Source organism: Lutjanus erythropterus, chromosome 9, assembly GCF_056507025.1.
Source record: "Lutjanus erythropterus isolate fLutEry1 chromosome 9, fLutEry1.hap2, whole genome shotgun sequence".
NCBI classification, from domain to species: Eukaryota; Metazoa; Chordata; class Actinopteri; order Lutjaniformes; family Lutjanidae; genus Lutjanus; species Lutjanus erythropterus.
In genome coordinates this window covers 17,872,749-17,889,349 of record NC_139325.1, presented here as the reverse complement: position 1 = coordinate 17,889,349, position 16,601 = coordinate 17,872,749, and the positions used below count along the sequence as shown (strand labels likewise).

The following is a 16,601-nucleotide window of genomic DNA, read 5'->3' as shown; positions in this document are numbered from 1 at the left end:
AGTATTTTTTTCACGGAGGTCAGCAATAAGGCTGTGTGCTTAGTTTGCAACAAACATGTTGCTGTGTAGAAAACAGTATTATTTTTTGTCAAGATTTTTGTTTTATTGGCATTAACATCCACACTGAATCATTCAAAAAACAAAACAAAAGTACTCCTGTTCTCATAAATTGAAAAAAGTAACCTACACATGTGTTTATAGGTCAGGACAGGAGATATTGTACTGTTTTGGATTTTTTCCCATCAGGTTTGATTTGTTGCTCTACAGTTCTTGTCAAAGAAGCAAACAGGAGTTCATGATGAGTTGTGTCCGAGCATCACGTGTTTGTGTACAAAACAGTATTATTTTGTCATGCTATTTGTTTTTGGCACTGAGAATCCACAGTGGATTATTAAAAAATAAACTAATTTTCTCATCTGAAAACTGTAATTTGTGCATTTTTTTGGTATATTTTATACCTGGCTGTTATGCAGCTAACAGTTCTTGTCAAAGATAAAACAGGTTTACAGGATGGGTTGTGTCCACAGCATCCCTGGTGTGCTGCTTTAGATCACCTGAACAGTATTTTCTGACTGCTGCATAATTTAATGTTCTTAATAAGATGCTGTTTGGAATGATTTTCAATATAATAAATACTGAAGGTTAAGAGTAAGTGTACAGTATGTTTTCTATATTTAATCTTAACGATAAAATTGAGGTACAGTGTGACAAAAATTTGTGCGGCCCCCGGCAACAATCAGGGCTTCTCATGTGGCCCCTTAGGAAAAATAATTGCCCATCCTTGTTGTACAATATTTAAAATATTATTTGTTTAGCCAGGTTAATATATGTTGGGAGTCTCTGTGACAGTTTTCTTACTCATATAACGTCCACATTAAGAAGGAGTGCACATGTCTGAGAGTGACTCATTATATATTTACCTTTATGAATCTTGTAAGGGCAAGGTGACTTTTAATGCTCTGCTATGCCACAGATTGTGACAGTGATTTTGAATGTTTCAACATGGACTTGCAAAATTTTCTCACAACCAATATGCAATCTTTCTGAAGTAATTAGTTTAAAAGTCAGATATCAAAGGTTCAAATGCAGACACAGTATTGGTTGGGCCAGTAAGTAGGTGCGGCATCATGCATGAGAAAGGAGAAAAACTCGTTTCACTGAATTCAACTTGTCAGACCTGTGCAGTCTCAGTCAGGATCCTTACCTACCTTCCAAGCAGCAACATCATTTTCACCTCAGAGCCAAGTAAGCAGGTATTTAAACCAAACTATTCATTTCCATAATACTTTGCTACTTGATTATTTCCATCACTTTTTAGTGGAGGGACATTTTGCAGTTAAGAAATTATACTTAAACTATGATTTACTTAATTTTTTGGTGATACATTTTAAAGCAGTGATATCATTTAAATATACCTTACGGATTAAATAAATATAAGTGAAATATTTAAGTAGATCTGAATAACTACATTTATTATAATAACATATAAAACTGAGTAGATAATATAATATAATGAAAATCCTCCGTAAATGATTTAGTAACCCTAAGTAAAAATCACAAAATAAAATGAACTACTGCTAACTGCTGGATTTTCAGGCATTTGATTAGTATGCCTATCTCAATCACTTAAATGAGAGTAAGAGATTTTATTAGGGTAGTATAGGTTTTTTTTTTTTTTTTTAACTATTATTGTGATATTTACAAAGCCAGTCAATTATTCTTTAGAGTGCATGCTTATTTGGACTGAAACAAAATTCAAGGTTTTTCATGCTACATGGAGTTATACTGTTTCAAAGTTTTCAGGCAAACTTCTTTAGTCTTACATAATGTACCCCTGCTGCTTATAATTGAACAGCTAGTTTTTTAACTCTGTGAGAAACTTCTGTGAGACTTCAAACTTGACACGCTGCCCATAATTTACTGAGGTAAATGTGTTTCCAGTGATTCTGAAGCCCCATTCTTATTCCCTTACAGGTTTATTATGGCTTCCACTTTCAATACTCATATTTTACAAGCCATCCTGACAGGGATTCTCATCGTGGCCGGACTCCTAGCTCTGTTTTCAATGTACTACCAGTCAACTCCAGCTCAAAAGTGCCATCCTCTCGTGGCTCATTCAGGGGGGTCGAAGCCTCTATTGCTGCTCTGGTTCTGGCCCGAAAACAAAAAGTTTGACTTTCAAGACTGCAAGACACTTTTCAACATTGACAACTGCCGTCTCACAGATGACAGATCTCTGTATTCCAGAGCTCGAGGAGTTTTGGTGTTTCACAGAGCCATCCAGGAAGACCTCTCCAACCTTCCTACCTTGCCTCGAGGCAGATTCCAGAGGTGGATCTGGTTTAACATGGACTCACCCAACAACACCCGCGTGATAGACGGCGTCAAAGACCTTTTTAATTTGACACTGAGCTACAGACACGATGCGGATATCCACGTTCGCTGGAAAGTGACTCCCAGGAATAAAACAGATCAAGATTTTGTGCTACCCAAGAAGGAACGATTGGTTTGTTGGATTGTGGATGGCAGAATCCTGCAAAACAAATCTGGGGAGGGATACAACTACTACAAAGAGCTGATAAAACACATCAGTGTGGATCTCTTTGACAGATCCTCTGAAGAGTTCAGGAAGGATGAAAACTATTTCCAGACTATCAGCAGTTGCAAATTCTACCTTTCCTTTGAGGAGTCAATTCACAAAGATTACATTACAGAAAGGTTCAGTACACCTCTTGCAGTTGGAACTGTGCCGATAGCTTTGGGCCCATCGAGAACAAACTATGAGGATTTTACCCCCAGTAGTGCTTTCATTCATGTAAATGACTTTCCTGAGCCTGCAGCACTGGCTGAGTTCCTCCTGAAGCTGGATAAGGATAAAGAGGCTTATATGAAATACTTTGATTGGCGGCAATTCTATATTGCCAGACGTCCTCTTATTGAGGGAAAGCATGAGTTTGCGCATGCCATCTGTCAGGCATGTCATCATTTGGGCATATACAAGGTGTACAGATTCATACCTGATGTGTACAAGTGGTTCTTCCTGTGATACTTTTATTGATCTACACTTCTTCTGTGGTGATTAGAAAGTAGAAAAAAGTAGTGTTGGAGACAGAGAAGTGAATTCAAGTAACAATCTATTGCAAAAGAATCATTAAGAAAGGTTTATTTGAATTTTGCTTATCCAAACACAAACTTCACTCATACTAGTTTCAAATTAAACCATGTATAACAAACATTTACCATTATTCGATCTGGCTATGTGTCTGCACCTATCAACATGCAAGCTGAATGCATGCACGTCGTCCTGTCTCCTAATAAATTTGTCTTATCATATAGCGAGTGGAGCCGGGACCGAACTTCAATATGTTTACGTAACTGACCCAATTTTTCTCTCAATATCATTATTCAGTTCCTCAAGGGTACATCTCTAAGCTTTATTTTGTATGTTGTAAATCAACTTGGAGTAGAAAAATGCCAAGGTAAATAGGTTTATTTTTTTTGTAAAGCAATTTCTTTGAGTGTTTAAAAGGTAATGGAAAAATGAATGAAAAGTACAGGTTTGTGCCATAATGTACAATGTAATGTAATGAAATTTTGTTAAAATGAATTTCATAAAATTGGTCTAAAAATATAGTTCAGGAGCCAGTATTGATCTCAAGTTATTGAAAACTCTTGCATACCCAGCCCTAATCGTGAGTGCATCATTATTCTCAGTTTACAGACTCAGCTGTTGCCAGCAGGTGAATAACAGGATTCATCCTCTTCAAACACTGGTTCCTAAAGGACTGAGTGATGAATTATTCCTGAACATCTTTCTGTGATCCCATATATTGAATTGTGTCTTTTGACTAAAGAGTAATCTGAGGGCTTCCTGATCTGGCACAAGGCCGTTTTGCATACATATGAATATGTACATCTATTATTTATTTCATTTAGCAATGTGACCTGTTAATTATGTCTATTTATATATGTTTAAGGTTTTGAGGCTTTATTAAATACTGTAGAGGTTTTTATATTTTAAATTTATGAGGGATATTGACTTTTTTTTCTCTATATGCTGTTTTTCTATATTTTTATATTTTTTGGGCCTGTAGGATTTATTTATAGAGACCAACTTAAGATAGGATTTAGGAAGGGGTAATTCTCATTTATTTGTAAGGGATTGATGGAATGATGATAAATACTTACAGGATTATGAAACAATATGTCACTATCAATGATTTGAAATGTTATTAAACTTGATGATACATGCTTACAAGTGAGTGTATGTACTTTTTTCAGTATTATTATTTCAGTCATATTAAATTCATTTCATCACAAAACACTATTCATAATACCTCTGTCTATTCTGTAAATAGCTGGCTTGTCCTGCCTGAGTTTGCATGTTTAGCCGGAAGCTTCTTGGATGATTTGACTTTTTAGAAATATATTTTATACAGCAGACCCACACAGTCATTTAATTGCGGAGGGCCCGACCCATATTGGTAATATTACATTTCATTTTCAAATAGAAACAGAGGTCATTTCAAAGATTTAAAATTTTTTTTTTAATATTTTGTCAAATTTAAGTTTTAATCTACAGCCTTACAGTACCACACCTACTGGTACACACTCTGAATCACGTGCCTTCAGAAGTGTCAATGGAAACAAAAAGGCAGCACACCCATGTGCACCTGTTTGTTTTGGTCATTGTCTGCGGTAAGAAGGATCAGCAGGACCAGTTGGGTGAGGTAGCCACAGCTATTATCTGATAGTTTGTGCCACGTTCACTTCCCTCTGTGAATACACGGACTTGAAACGTGGTCACAGCAGTGAAAGCAAGTACAACTGGTTTTTCAAAGCTGGTATTGTGAGGTCACTCTTTTTTAAATATGTGTCCACATTATACCTGCCAACGTTGAACTGAGCACCACAGAGACAACCAGCCCTTAGAGAAAGGTGAGAATTGTGTTGAATTGAATTATAATTTACAACTGTTAGCGGCTGTAAGGGCACTATATAAATGCAGTACATATACACTAAATGTTTTACCTGGGATAGTATGGTCTTAGGCGCTTATGAAGTTTGTTTAATCCTTATGTCCTCTTTGACAGGATGCCATTAAACTGATGTTAACTACTAAGTACCAAGGCATGAATAAAATTTGTCTTCCAAAGATGACAAGTCTGGCAACAGTATTAGATCTCCTAATTCCTCTCGTCTTTGAAGAGTTTTGTGAACAAAAGGCAGTGTCATAGTTGTTAAATTCATCCAAAATTGATCCAGACATTAACAATGAACTGAATGAATTTGCACACTAAAATGTAGCTGCTGGTACTGGGATGTAAAGTGATCACATCAGTTTCTTTTTCTGCTTCCACAGATGATTCTACGAGACACCAGAGCTACACTTTGCTTCATTAACATAGTTGGTCTCGTCCTTCTTGGCTCTGTTTTTGTTTTCCTTCGGTATGTTGAGCTTCCATCGCTTTTTTGCCCAGTTACATCTACGTTAAGTGAAAAGGACAATCATGAAGGCGTGGTTCCACATGAAAAGCCGATAGTCCTGCTGTGGTTTTGGCCTCTCGGTGTGGTGTTTGATTTAAATATTTGTTCTACCCACTTCAAAATTGACAGCTGTATTCTGACCGCTGATAGATCCCTCTACAGCCGAGCACAGGGAGTCATTTTTTACCATAAAGAGATTCATGGGGATTTGCAAAACATGCCACAGGAGCCACCTCCACCTTTTCAGAAGTGGATTTGGTTCAATGTGGAATCCCCGAAAAATACAAAGAGGACACCAGGTCTGGACAACTTGTTCAACTTAACACTGAGCTACAGAAGAGATGCCGACATCACAGTGAGGTTTGAGGTCACTATCAGGGAAGAAGAAATGGATGATGACTTTGTCCCGCCAAAGAAAGACAAACTGGTGTGTTGGATTGTCAGTAACAATGATCCCACCACTGGAACAGCTGTGAGAGAAACATATTATCGTGAACTGTCCAAACACATTAAGATCGATGTCTTTGGTAAAGCTTTTGGGAACCAGTTGCCTTATGAGGACTATTACTCAACCCTTGCTAGCTGTAAGTTTTACCTCTCATTTGAGAACTCGATCCACAAAGACTACATCACAGAGAAGCTTAACGGGCCCCTTGTAACAGGAACAGTCCCTGTAGTTTTGGGTACACCAAGAGAAAACTATGAGGAGTTCCTTCCCTCTGATGCCTTCATTCACATAGACGACTTCCCTGATGCAAAGTCACTAGCAGACTTTCTGCTCTACTTGGACAAAAGCGATGAGGCATATATGCGTTACTTTCACTGGAGGAAGTTCTTCACAGTCACTCCTCATCTCCTGTCAACACAAAATGAATTCATTCATCCTGTCTGCCTCGCCTGCGATCACATCTCAAGAGACAAGGAATTCCATGTCATCCACGACCTTTATGAGTGGTATTTGAGATAAGAACATCCTTTTGATAGTGGCCCACAGCTTGTTTTTGCACTTAGTTTTTTGTATAGATCAAATTTACAAGATATAATGTGTTAATTTGTCACTTTAAATGTGCTGGTGGGTTTTCTGTTACCTTTGAAAGCCAGACTGACTGTTTCCCCTTCTTCAAATCACCATATGGTGCATTCAAATGGGGTTTTTACTGTGTTTCCAAGATGAGCTCATTTGAATGCCCCCCTCAAGTCATGTTCACAACACTGTGAACCTGAAGTTTTCTGTTACCCCTGAGTTCACGACTTCCGTGTCATAATTACAAGCTAGAAGTGAATGCAACATTTGTCCAATTGATCATTTGCTAAGCTCCGTCCTCCTTATTTACTGTTGCTGTCTGTCAAGCTCTTTATTCTCACACTGTACATATGCACTCTACAGTAATAACTGTGCAGGACTAAAATCAGAATTGGCAGTAATTGTTAAAACACGAGGTCTTCGATTCATCAGAGAAGAAAACAAAAGCAGGCTTCTCATTTGTAGCTGACAGCCATGGATTTTGTTGGCAAAAATGATGACTCTTGCTAACAGATTTCCCAGGAGTAGCTAGGTAATATTCCTGTTTGTCACTCTCTCCCCTCTTTCTGGATTCCTTCCTCTCCTTCTCTTCCTGCCTGAACACACCTCAATGTTTCCTCCAGCTCAGCACAAAGCCACATGGCATCTGGGCTGCAACAGTTACTGTAACCACACATCCAGCCATACAACAGTTTGAGTACATCAGTGCACGTACACTGTTAGAATAAAGGTATCATCAGCATATGATCATACACATTTAAAGACAAAGTCACTTACTTCTCCAGAGCAGCTGCTACATCCTGAAGACCCTGAGGGCTGGTGTTGTTCTTATCCCAGATCACAGTCCTGCACAGAGAAACACACAAGATGATGCAGTCACAGAAGATAATTTCATTTCTTCTGACGTCCCCCTTTAAAGGGATAGTTCAGATTATTTGATGTGAGTTGTATGAGAAACGTATCAACTGCCAGTTTATTAGCTACAGTAGATAATAGTCGGCACACCCCCAGTTTGGAGAGGAGTACCAGTATGAAAGCTAAGCAGTGAACCGCTGTGGACAGGGTCACACTTCGCCAATAAAAAAATAACTAGCAGTTTAAGTGTGCACTATATTTAGAATAATTTCACCAACCACACTACATAGGAGTTGTGGGTCTACCACAAGCTTTAAATTACTTTTTGTTATTGTGGGACTTAACTGTTAATCCAAACTAAACTTGCAAAAACTCATAATTCACCAAAATCACATAATAACACAAACAAACAGATTGAGGCAGTTCCACAAGGTAAAATGACTGATTTTGTTTATAGAGTTGGATGGTTTGGAGAGAGAAGCGATATTTGGCTTATATAACAGTGGCTTCCCATCAAGTGGCTGAAATACCCTTTGTTGCTGATCCTGTCAACAACAGTACATTGCTTAGCTTCCACCCTTTCGAGTGCAAAACATGTTGTCTGTTCCAACCAACACGATCCAGAATTATTGTTATCAAAAAATACGATTGTTCAGCTACACTGCATAGCCTATTAAACTTATTATTATTGTCTATGTGTTTGTTGTGTAAACATATCAGCAACACCTAACTTCCCTTATTTTGCAATTGTACACATTATACAATTACTCTGGATGTTTTAAATAGATAATAGCATGTGTTAATTATATAAATGTCTTCATTGAAAAACTTATAAACACTTAAAAATGTGCATATAACTACTTAGAATCATATTTTAGTATATTATAAACAATTTATGTGCCTCTAAATACTGAATGGGAGGTAATGTGTTCCCTATTTACTTTTCCCTCATTTAATTCTATATTTATTGGTTTTAGTTTTCATGTAAGTATGCAGTATTTATGCAGTATGTTGTTGTAATGTATTTCTTCACCTTAAGTAAAATACTTCGAATTGTCTCTGTGTCCCAAAGTCGCTGTACAAATAAAGTTGCCCTGGGCTGCAGACAAGCCAGTAGAAGGTCGACGAGTGATGAAACGTGACCGTTTGCTATTTGTTGTTATTTCTGATTGAGAATCATGTGACACAGCCTTTGACCCCTGAACATATACTCACCTGAGTTTGGAGTTGATCTGTAGCGCTTTGGCCAGCATCTTGGCTCCCATGTCCCCCATGGCGTTCCCACTGATGTCTAACCTGGTGAGTGAGGAGTTGCTGCCGAGGGCGTTGAGCACGATGGTCAGATCGCTCTTTAGTCTGGAGTCCGCTAGAGACAGAGAAGTGAGGGGCTGGGGAGGGAGGAAGAGCAGATGTGGGGCGGGAGGAGGAGAAAAGGTGTTGAGAGACAGTTTATATTCCGAGATGAGAAAGTAAAATATATACTTATTATGACTGACTGCTCTATCTGCTGTGTATTGGGCAGTTTTATAGGACAGCAGGGTTTATCTGCCACCTGCAGGCTGTTCAACAGAAAAAGAAATGATGAGCTGCCTTCCACTCTGTGTTTATTCAGCTCTGGCATCACCAGCAAACATTTAAAAGGAGCTTCCTTGGACCTTGTTGTATATCACTGTCAACTTCAACAAAAGCTGTTATAATTTATTTTACTGAGAGCATTAATATTCTTTTAGGCCATGCCAGCTTGTTCTCCTGTCCGAGTGTGCTTGACTTTATTCACTGTCTGTGGATGCTTGGTTTCCCTGTGTCTTCTCTTTATGAAATGAAAACTGAAATACTAATTATAAATAACTATGAATAAAAACACAAATTAAACAACTTGAATTAAGAAAAAATAAGGCAAATTGCTGAGGTGTTTTTCTATTTCAAATCTCACACTGTGTCCCCCCTCAACAGGTGCATAGTTTGGGATTTGCCTTTTTTTTTCCCCTCTTCCTCCCCTTCCGTTTTCATTTGTGTTTTATCTAAGTAAGCAGAGCGCCGGGATCGGCTGCATCGTGGTCCTCCTGTCCCTGTCCTCCCATGTCAATTATTCGTACTGTCTTTGTGCTTCTGTGTCCTCTGGGACGGGTTGTAACCAAAGGTCTTTTCGTTGCACTTGTGTAATGACAAATAAAGATTTCAATTCAATTCAAAAATGCTGCTTCTAAAATAAAAATAAATAAATAAATAAATAAAAACACTCCATAACGTAAAACTATATATGATTCCGATATGGACTGATATAGTTGCGCTAGGCTAATATCATGGAGATAATATTGGCTGACTGCTATGTCTGCCTGGCTCTGCTTAGAACTGCACAGTACTTGGGTGAACGTACTTATTTTACTTCACTTCCATCACTGCTGCAATAAATCCATGAACTGCAGGCCTGCTATAGAGGACACTATACACGTTCAGCACATGTCAACTGGAATTCACAAGAAAATGAATGGCATCCTGCTTAACATCTGCAACAGGACAAAATCTAAATATGACTGCGAGTAGGCGCTCACCTCCACATGGATTACAGTGGATGTCATGCTCTAACATATACGAAGATGCACTAAACTGTCTCAGCCCAGTGGTTTTTGTAGCTCAACATCAAAAAAAAAAAAAAGACCTTCAAGCCAGAGTTCATGACTTTGTGTCATTTGAGATAAAAAAAAAAAAACTGTAGGAAACAGAGTGATGAATGATGCGTGAGTTATGATATTAACATGTATTTCCGTCTCTACTGAAGCTTTTGTCTTGAAGGAGAGTGATAAATTGAGGGCTGATGAGTGCGTGGAGGAGTAGCATCAACATGGTTATGAAGGCAGAAAATTAGATTTTTATGTCTTGTCTCAGGATGCAGAGAGAATTATTTACTGCCTGCATGTGTTCCTGTGGAGCCCACAGCAGACATTAAACATGCACATTTAAATAGGTACAAGTTTATGGACCAGTAGCCTTGGTAGCTAATTCGTTCCCAAGCAGTGTAAAGTAGAAACAAGATCCCCATCACTGGGTTCCTGCACTGTTTCTTACAGATCAAACATTAAAAAGTGTCCGTCCAGCACATAAAACCAGTACCCCAAAAACCATCTGGATGTAGCAGAAAACACAGAAGGAAATTCTGCAATGGTAACATCTGTATGCTCTGCTGATGACATTGATTATAAATCCGATCCATCACTGTGGCTGAAGCACACCACTTTGAGCAGCTACAGCAGATCAGATTCTCTGCTGTTATTAATCACTAAAATGATGAAATCGTTGCTCTGGGTCTACATCCACGTCATGTTTAATAAACACAAAAAAATGAGAAATTGTAACCCAGGACACACATATTAAAGCGACCTTATACCAGAGACAAATTAACTCATTCAATGTGTGTCCATAAAATGAAGAATTGTGTCTAATATTTGGATGAAAATCATTTATCCTGCAGCATGTGTTCTGTCCTGTCTTTGCACTACAGCCTGCAATGGTTTGGTAGAGAAGAAGATGGTGCCCTTACTGACCTTTCTTTCTCAAACACTCAAGAACTATTATTATTGTTTAGCAGGAGGACTACAGTTCTTCACTGTTTTTATACAGTACTCTCCACCCCACCTCCATCTCCTCTAACTTTGTACGGGTGAGATTTAGGTAATTACTGATTTCTTACTGACATCTCCAAACCACCACCAGTCTGCCATCATGTACCTGCATGTATTTTTTTTTTTAATTTTAGTTTTGCTTTTTGCTTTTATGTCTGTGCTTCTGCTTTGCATGTCTCAGTATTCCCCAATTCCCCTGTTTCTATTAACATTAATTTCCCTCATTTATCTGTTTTGCATGTGTTGTCTTCTGAGTCTGTGTTGCAAGTTTTAAATAGTACTTGCACATGTAGCACAAGGGTACCCTAAATAAAGTTTCTGTCAGCATTAATATTCTCTTTGTATCATTGTTTGCCATGCTTATAAATGATAAATGATGAATAACTTTGTAATTTTAATCTTGTATTCTGTTTTTAGGGTGACTTTCTAACAACTTTCCAGGGACTACAGATGCAAAATAGCCTCTTGGCTATCTCTGGCACATTATATATTTATTAATGTGCATTGACTCTGTTAAATGAGAAGATGAATAAATAAAATAAAGAAGATAACATTCAGAAGCATGGCCTGATTATTAGTGTCAAGGAGTTGTGGGCTGTGAGTTAAGGTGTAGAGATGGCAGATTTGTAGATTAAAAACAGTCCCTAATATCTGTTTTACAATTCAATGTTTGTATGGATTAAAAAACAAGATATAAGTAGGTTAATTAGTGAGCATTAGAGGTGCTGGGCAGCAGCTTTAATCATGATTGGACAGAGGCACGCTAGTTGTTTCCCCAGTTTCTAGTCATTATGTCAAGCTAAACCAGCCAGCTGCTGGCTGGAGCTTCTTTTTCACTGTGAGACAGTGGTGTTGACATTCTCAACTACCATTCTACAAGAGTTTCCAAAATGCTTCAACTATTCCTTTAATGTCTCATCAATGAAACACAGAAAACAGTTTATCTTTTTTCATTTTGGCAGCAATAAGGTATCCCAGGTCTGGACTGGCTGGACTCAAGCCAGGACACAGAAACACCACAGCGTAAATATGCTGCTTGGAACAGTGTCAGGCATTCTGCAAGAGGCAAACAACTACATTTGAAACTTGCTTTCTCCACAGGCCTTCACTCATCTGTGTTTAGAGCTTGAGATCTGTGCCTGAAGCTGATGGACTCCAGGGGACCTGATGGGTTTGGGTCGAGTCCGGCGGTATTTCTCACATATTTCTTGGGCTTATGTCAAGTTTGGGCTGTAATATTATTATCATTATTATAATTCTTATTATTACCAGTAGTAGTAGTAGTAGTAGTAGTAGTAGTAGTAGTAGTAGTAGTATTTTTTTCATTTTTCTCCACAATGACAAAATTGTGGAGTAAAATGGAAAACAAATATCTGTGTTTGCACATCAGCTCTGGTTGTAAGGTACCATGAGACCAGCTGGACACTCTTTAACACACATGCAGCACAGGCACCACAGATTCTTTAATCAACAAGCCCGTCTGCTGTTCTTTGCTACAAAACCTTGTTTCTCTGCCACCTACCCTTCTTAACTACGAACCCTTTCACCTCCCACCTTTAACCTCTTCCTATCACTTTTTCGATACCCATCCATTTAGTTTCTCCCTCCTGACCTTCTCTCTGTGTATCCCACCTGCAAAGCCAGATAACCAGCCCACACACACACACACACACTATCGTCTCATGCACATGACACACACAGAGTCACACACACTACAAGCATCAAGAGACCAATCCTGCACAGAGCAGCTCAATAGGACCATCAATCTGGCACATTCACCACCGAGGGAGATGGAAAAGGGTGGGTACTGGGGCAATATTTGTTCCCATGATGGAGAGACATAAAAGGAGTGAGATGGATTGAGGGACAGGATGGAGGGGAGATAGTGAGAGGCTAGTGAAAATCCCTTTATTTCACTGCAGCTTTTCAGAGCAGTTGAAGAAAATGATAGCACCTTGTAATATCTAAATAATTCCCTCTATAGACATTGATAGACACAGGGAGGGAAAATCCAGTGGATGGAAGGAGTGTAGAGGCTATGCTATCAGTTGTGGGTATTGTACATTTGTTACAATAATTAACTCATTAACACTTCTAATGCCATTACAAAACTAATTAAATAATGTTAGATTGATCAAACTTAATGCACCTGAGAGAAATGGTTTCAATACAGCACTCATAAACCTCATGGTTTTAGCTGAATCTGATGCTTCATTGATTTTTGTATTGACATTATATTCACACCACCCTCTAAAAGGAGGGGTGAGAGGTCAGATGCAGAGCAGCAGGTGGCAATTCTGTGATTTGGTGTCCCTCACAAAAGCCATACAGAGAAGGAAATTAAAAACTCACCGACTCCTCTTCCTGAATCATGTGGACCAGGCTGTCCAACACCGGAGCAAGGTTTCTGTGTCAGGTAGATGAAAGACAGGAAGGAAAAAGGAAGAAAATACACATCATGAAAGAAAGAATTAAAGAACAATCTTTAGAAAGTATTTAAAAAAGTATTTAAGTACAGAAAAATCTACCAATTTGACCCTTCATTCGTCCCACCCCTTTTCACTATGTGCTCCGTTGACTGGTGAGCAACCTTGCTACTTCAAACAACTTTCTCCTTCCCCATTCCTGTATTGACATATGTTATATGCTAGGCTCATGTATGCTGAAAAGAAAACCAGATTTTGAAGATGGTTGAAAGACTTTGCTGGGGGACCTGTAAAAGCCACATATTCACATCTTAAGTTAGCTAATGTTAGCAAAATGCAAGCTAATTAGCTAGCTAATCTACATCAATAATAAGCTAGCTAATTATCCAATATTTTACTAATATTAGCCAACTTATAACATATACTGTAAAGGAAAAGGAGAAAGAATCAGCAGGTTTGCTCAACTGTTATTGGAGTAGGATGACCAAAAGTCCCCATCTTTGATGGCCTATCTCTGGCTGACGCTGTCCCTGGTAATGTCCCCATTTTTAATTGTGTGCTCAGAACAGACTGCAAAGTGAAAGAATAATTTACGTGGCAAGAAAGACAGAGCCTAGTGTTTAATGTAGCACTTTATATCTGTGGTCTTTTCAACCTCCTCACTATGTACTACTGTGGTGGACAACAACGGACAGATGCCAGTGCAACGTGGCATGTGTAACATCAAACCCTGCTGTCTATTTGGTGTATTTGGTTTTGGCCTGGTAACTGAATCTGACAGAGCTGTCTTCAGTCATCCACAACAGACCAAGCCAAGTCACACTAAGCCACAACCAAACCCAACCCACGCCTAACCACTGAGGTTTCTCTCACAGCCCAAAACTGTACACGCTGGCAGTGTAACCGCTCCACTCCTGCACTGTGTTCTTACTTGGACTTGATGTTGTTGAAGTTCTTCCCCAGAGAGAGGTGTCTGATGGACCGGTTCTTGGCCAACCACACCAGCAGAGTGGACAGGTCTGAGTCCAGGCCTGGAGGTAGAAAAACAGGTTAGAAATGATAATGAGATATCATTAAGATCATTTCAATTTATTTAATGAATAAATGAGGGAACGAAGCCAAGGTGTAGGAAAATGAGGGGACTAAAGGGGGAAAGAAAAGGTAGGGAGTGTTCCTAGACAGCATTATCTCAGTTATGTTCCCATTCTTAGATCTAGATTTATTTTGTCTCTTATATTACACATTTATTTTATCTTTGTCATTTTCTGTAGTTACAATGCTGAAGGCTTATTGAACATGAGGTTAGCGTGGAAAAGTTCAGTAAATCGATGTTACACCATAAACGGAAGCTGCTATCTCACCGTTGTCAGAGATATCTAGGCTGGAGATGTTTGGGATCTCGGCAATACAACCTTCAAGGATCTGAGAACCTCCTGACCGCAACTGGAAAGACAGGAGGGCAAATTTTAAACTCACAGCTACACACACACACTACATGTGACACAATGTAGAGTACAGCCTGTTCATCTAATAATAATAATGAGTAACAACAGCTTGTAACACTTTCAATATGTGGAATTTCCAACTCGCACAGCGAAGTCTGTTCACTTCCCATCAAAGCTGTAGTACCATTACCTTCCCCTACAAACTTTGTAATTTTTCATCCTTAAGTTAGTCACTTCACTTTTCACAGTTGGCTTGTTACATATTGTTGATAGTATTTACTGTTAGTTTTGGATATAGTGAGTCTGAGCATTTTGATAATTAGCTATCTATCTAGCATTGTCATGTTCATTCAGCCAAGGTGAAAATATCAAGAGGAGAGGAGAGAAAGGGAGGTGAGTCATCAGAGAAGCAGCAGGGAGAAACAGCATGTCCAGCCAGAATATTTTCCACATCTACTGCAGCGATTTAAGGGTTTAACTTGACCAAACCAGAGCTGATGATTATTGGAGCAGTGGAAAGACGAGGTAAGACATGTTGGATGTGTTTTATTTTCCTTCTGTTGAGTTTGCATCAAGATGACAATGTTAGCTAGCTAACTAACATTGCTCACAGTTATCTATGACACTGTGGTGATTATCAAAATGCTCAAAAACAATAACGCTCAAAAATGCTCAACAACAAAACCAATAGTAAATACTATTAACAATATGTACAAAGGTAACTGTGAAAAATGACATACCTAACTTTAGGTTGAAAAATCACTAAGTGAGTTGGCAAAGGTAATGTCGTATTGTAGGTATTGTACTGGCAGGAAGTAAGGAGACGTTGAGTATGTAAAATGGATATGCATCATACTACAATAGAATGAGATGGTGTTCAGAGAATCCTGCACCATGACTGCAAAGAAGATTCAAATGAATATCAGTGTCGTCTTCTACAAGGGCTTGTGAATATTTGTACAAATTCAACAATATAAGATTCAAGTACTGTATTTATGGTATTAACCAGAGTGCACCTGCGAAAAAAAACAAAGCAAGTGGGTTAATACGAAAACATGTGCATAATATTCTGAGGTGAAACATGCATTCAGTGTTTAAGCGCAGACAACTAATAATGGAAACATGCAGGAAAAGACTTATCAAGAGGAACTGTATTTAAATGGAAAAATGTGATGAAAAACGACAAATAACTTAAAATAACAACACAGATCATCCAGAACAATGGCAGTGGGATGTTGATCTTTTCATCTCATGGGAAATGTTGGCAGAAAAATGGACCAGGAGAAGAAAAGGATCTGCAGAAAATTACAATATCTGCCAAAACAGACGTGCAAATAAAAACGAGAAGGAATGAGATGTTAATTATTAAGAGTGAGCACACTGGTACTTACACAATGGCCAAGCTTACAGAAGCATTAGGGGGAGAGAAAAGCATGTCAGAGCCACGCCAACAATTACCAGCAACAAAACACACAGATGCTTAATGATCATACATCTACTTAAACACACATTTGCACACACACACACACACACTCAACAGGAGTCATATACACAGGCCCTATTTTGCATGCTGTCAGCCCACTCAGAATTTTGGGCTACCGCCACCAAACGGTTCATTAAAGCTTCAAAAACGGACGCCTAATTTCCCCCCGCAGCTTCAGTTCGGGAAGATTTCTATGGGAATCAGGAATTGGATTTCCTGTGTAATTTGTATTCATGTGTTATCTTTAGCGATCCCACTGAA

General features: G+C 38.7%; 3 protein-coding genes across 4 annotated transcripts in view; 2 read left to right on the top strand and 1 right to left on the bottom strand.

Moving 5' to 3' along the window:
- Positions 1–16,601, bottom strand: part of LOC146321236 (F-actin-uncapping protein LRRC16A-like) — an 89,790-nt gene that overhangs the window by 12,703 nt on the left and 60,486 nt on the right. The window contains exons 18-22 of the mRNA XM_084726300.1: positions 14,774–14,855; positions 14,344–14,443; positions 13,339–13,393; positions 8,582–8,754; positions 7,289–7,357 (exon numbers count right to left, since the gene is read on the bottom strand). Of these exons, the coding sequence (XP_084582426.1) occupies positions 7,289–7,357; positions 8,582–8,754; positions 13,339–13,393; positions 14,344–14,443; positions 14,774–14,855 (479 nt within the window). The remainder of the gene's footprint in view (positions 1–7,288; positions 7,358–8,581; positions 8,755–13,338; positions 13,394–14,343; positions 14,444–14,773; positions 14,856–16,601) is intronic.
- LOC146321238 (4-galactosyl-N-acetylglucosaminide 3-alpha-L-fucosyltransferase 9-like) lies at positions 1,183–4,258 on the top strand. 2 transcript variants are annotated; one of them, XM_084726298.1, is made up of 2 exons: positions 1,183–1,253; positions 1,975–4,258. In XM_084726298.1, exon 2 carries the CDS (start codon positions 1,982–1,984, stop codon positions 3,044–3,046), a length of 1,065 nt encoding a protein of 354 aa, XP_084582424.1. In that variant the 5' UTR covers positions 1,183–1,253; positions 1,975–1,981; the 3' UTR covers positions 3,047–4,258. The 2 variants fall into 2 exon arrangements, with proteins under 2 accessions (XP_084582424.1, XP_084582425.1); XM_084726299.1 differs by having other exon boundaries at positions 1,190–1,245.
- On the top strand, positions 5,226–6,582 carry LOC146321237 (4-galactosyl-N-acetylglucosaminide 3-alpha-L-fucosyltransferase 9-like). Its single transcript, XM_084726297.1, has one exon. The coding sequence runs from the start codon at positions 5,363–5,365 to the stop codon at positions 6,452–6,454; it is 1,092 nt and encodes a 363-aa protein (XP_084582423.1). The 5' UTR covers positions 5,226–5,362; the 3' UTR covers positions 6,455–6,582.

What these genes read in the sequence shown, in the direction of transcription:
- LOC146321237 (XM_084726297.1), top strand. Translation starts at nt 5,363, where the DNA reads ATGATTCTACGAGACACCAGAGCTACACTTTGCTTCATTAACATAGTT.
- LOC146321238 (XM_084726298.1), top strand. Translation starts at nt 1,982, where the DNA reads ATGGCTTCCACTTTCAATACTCATATTTTACAAGCCATCCTGACAGGG.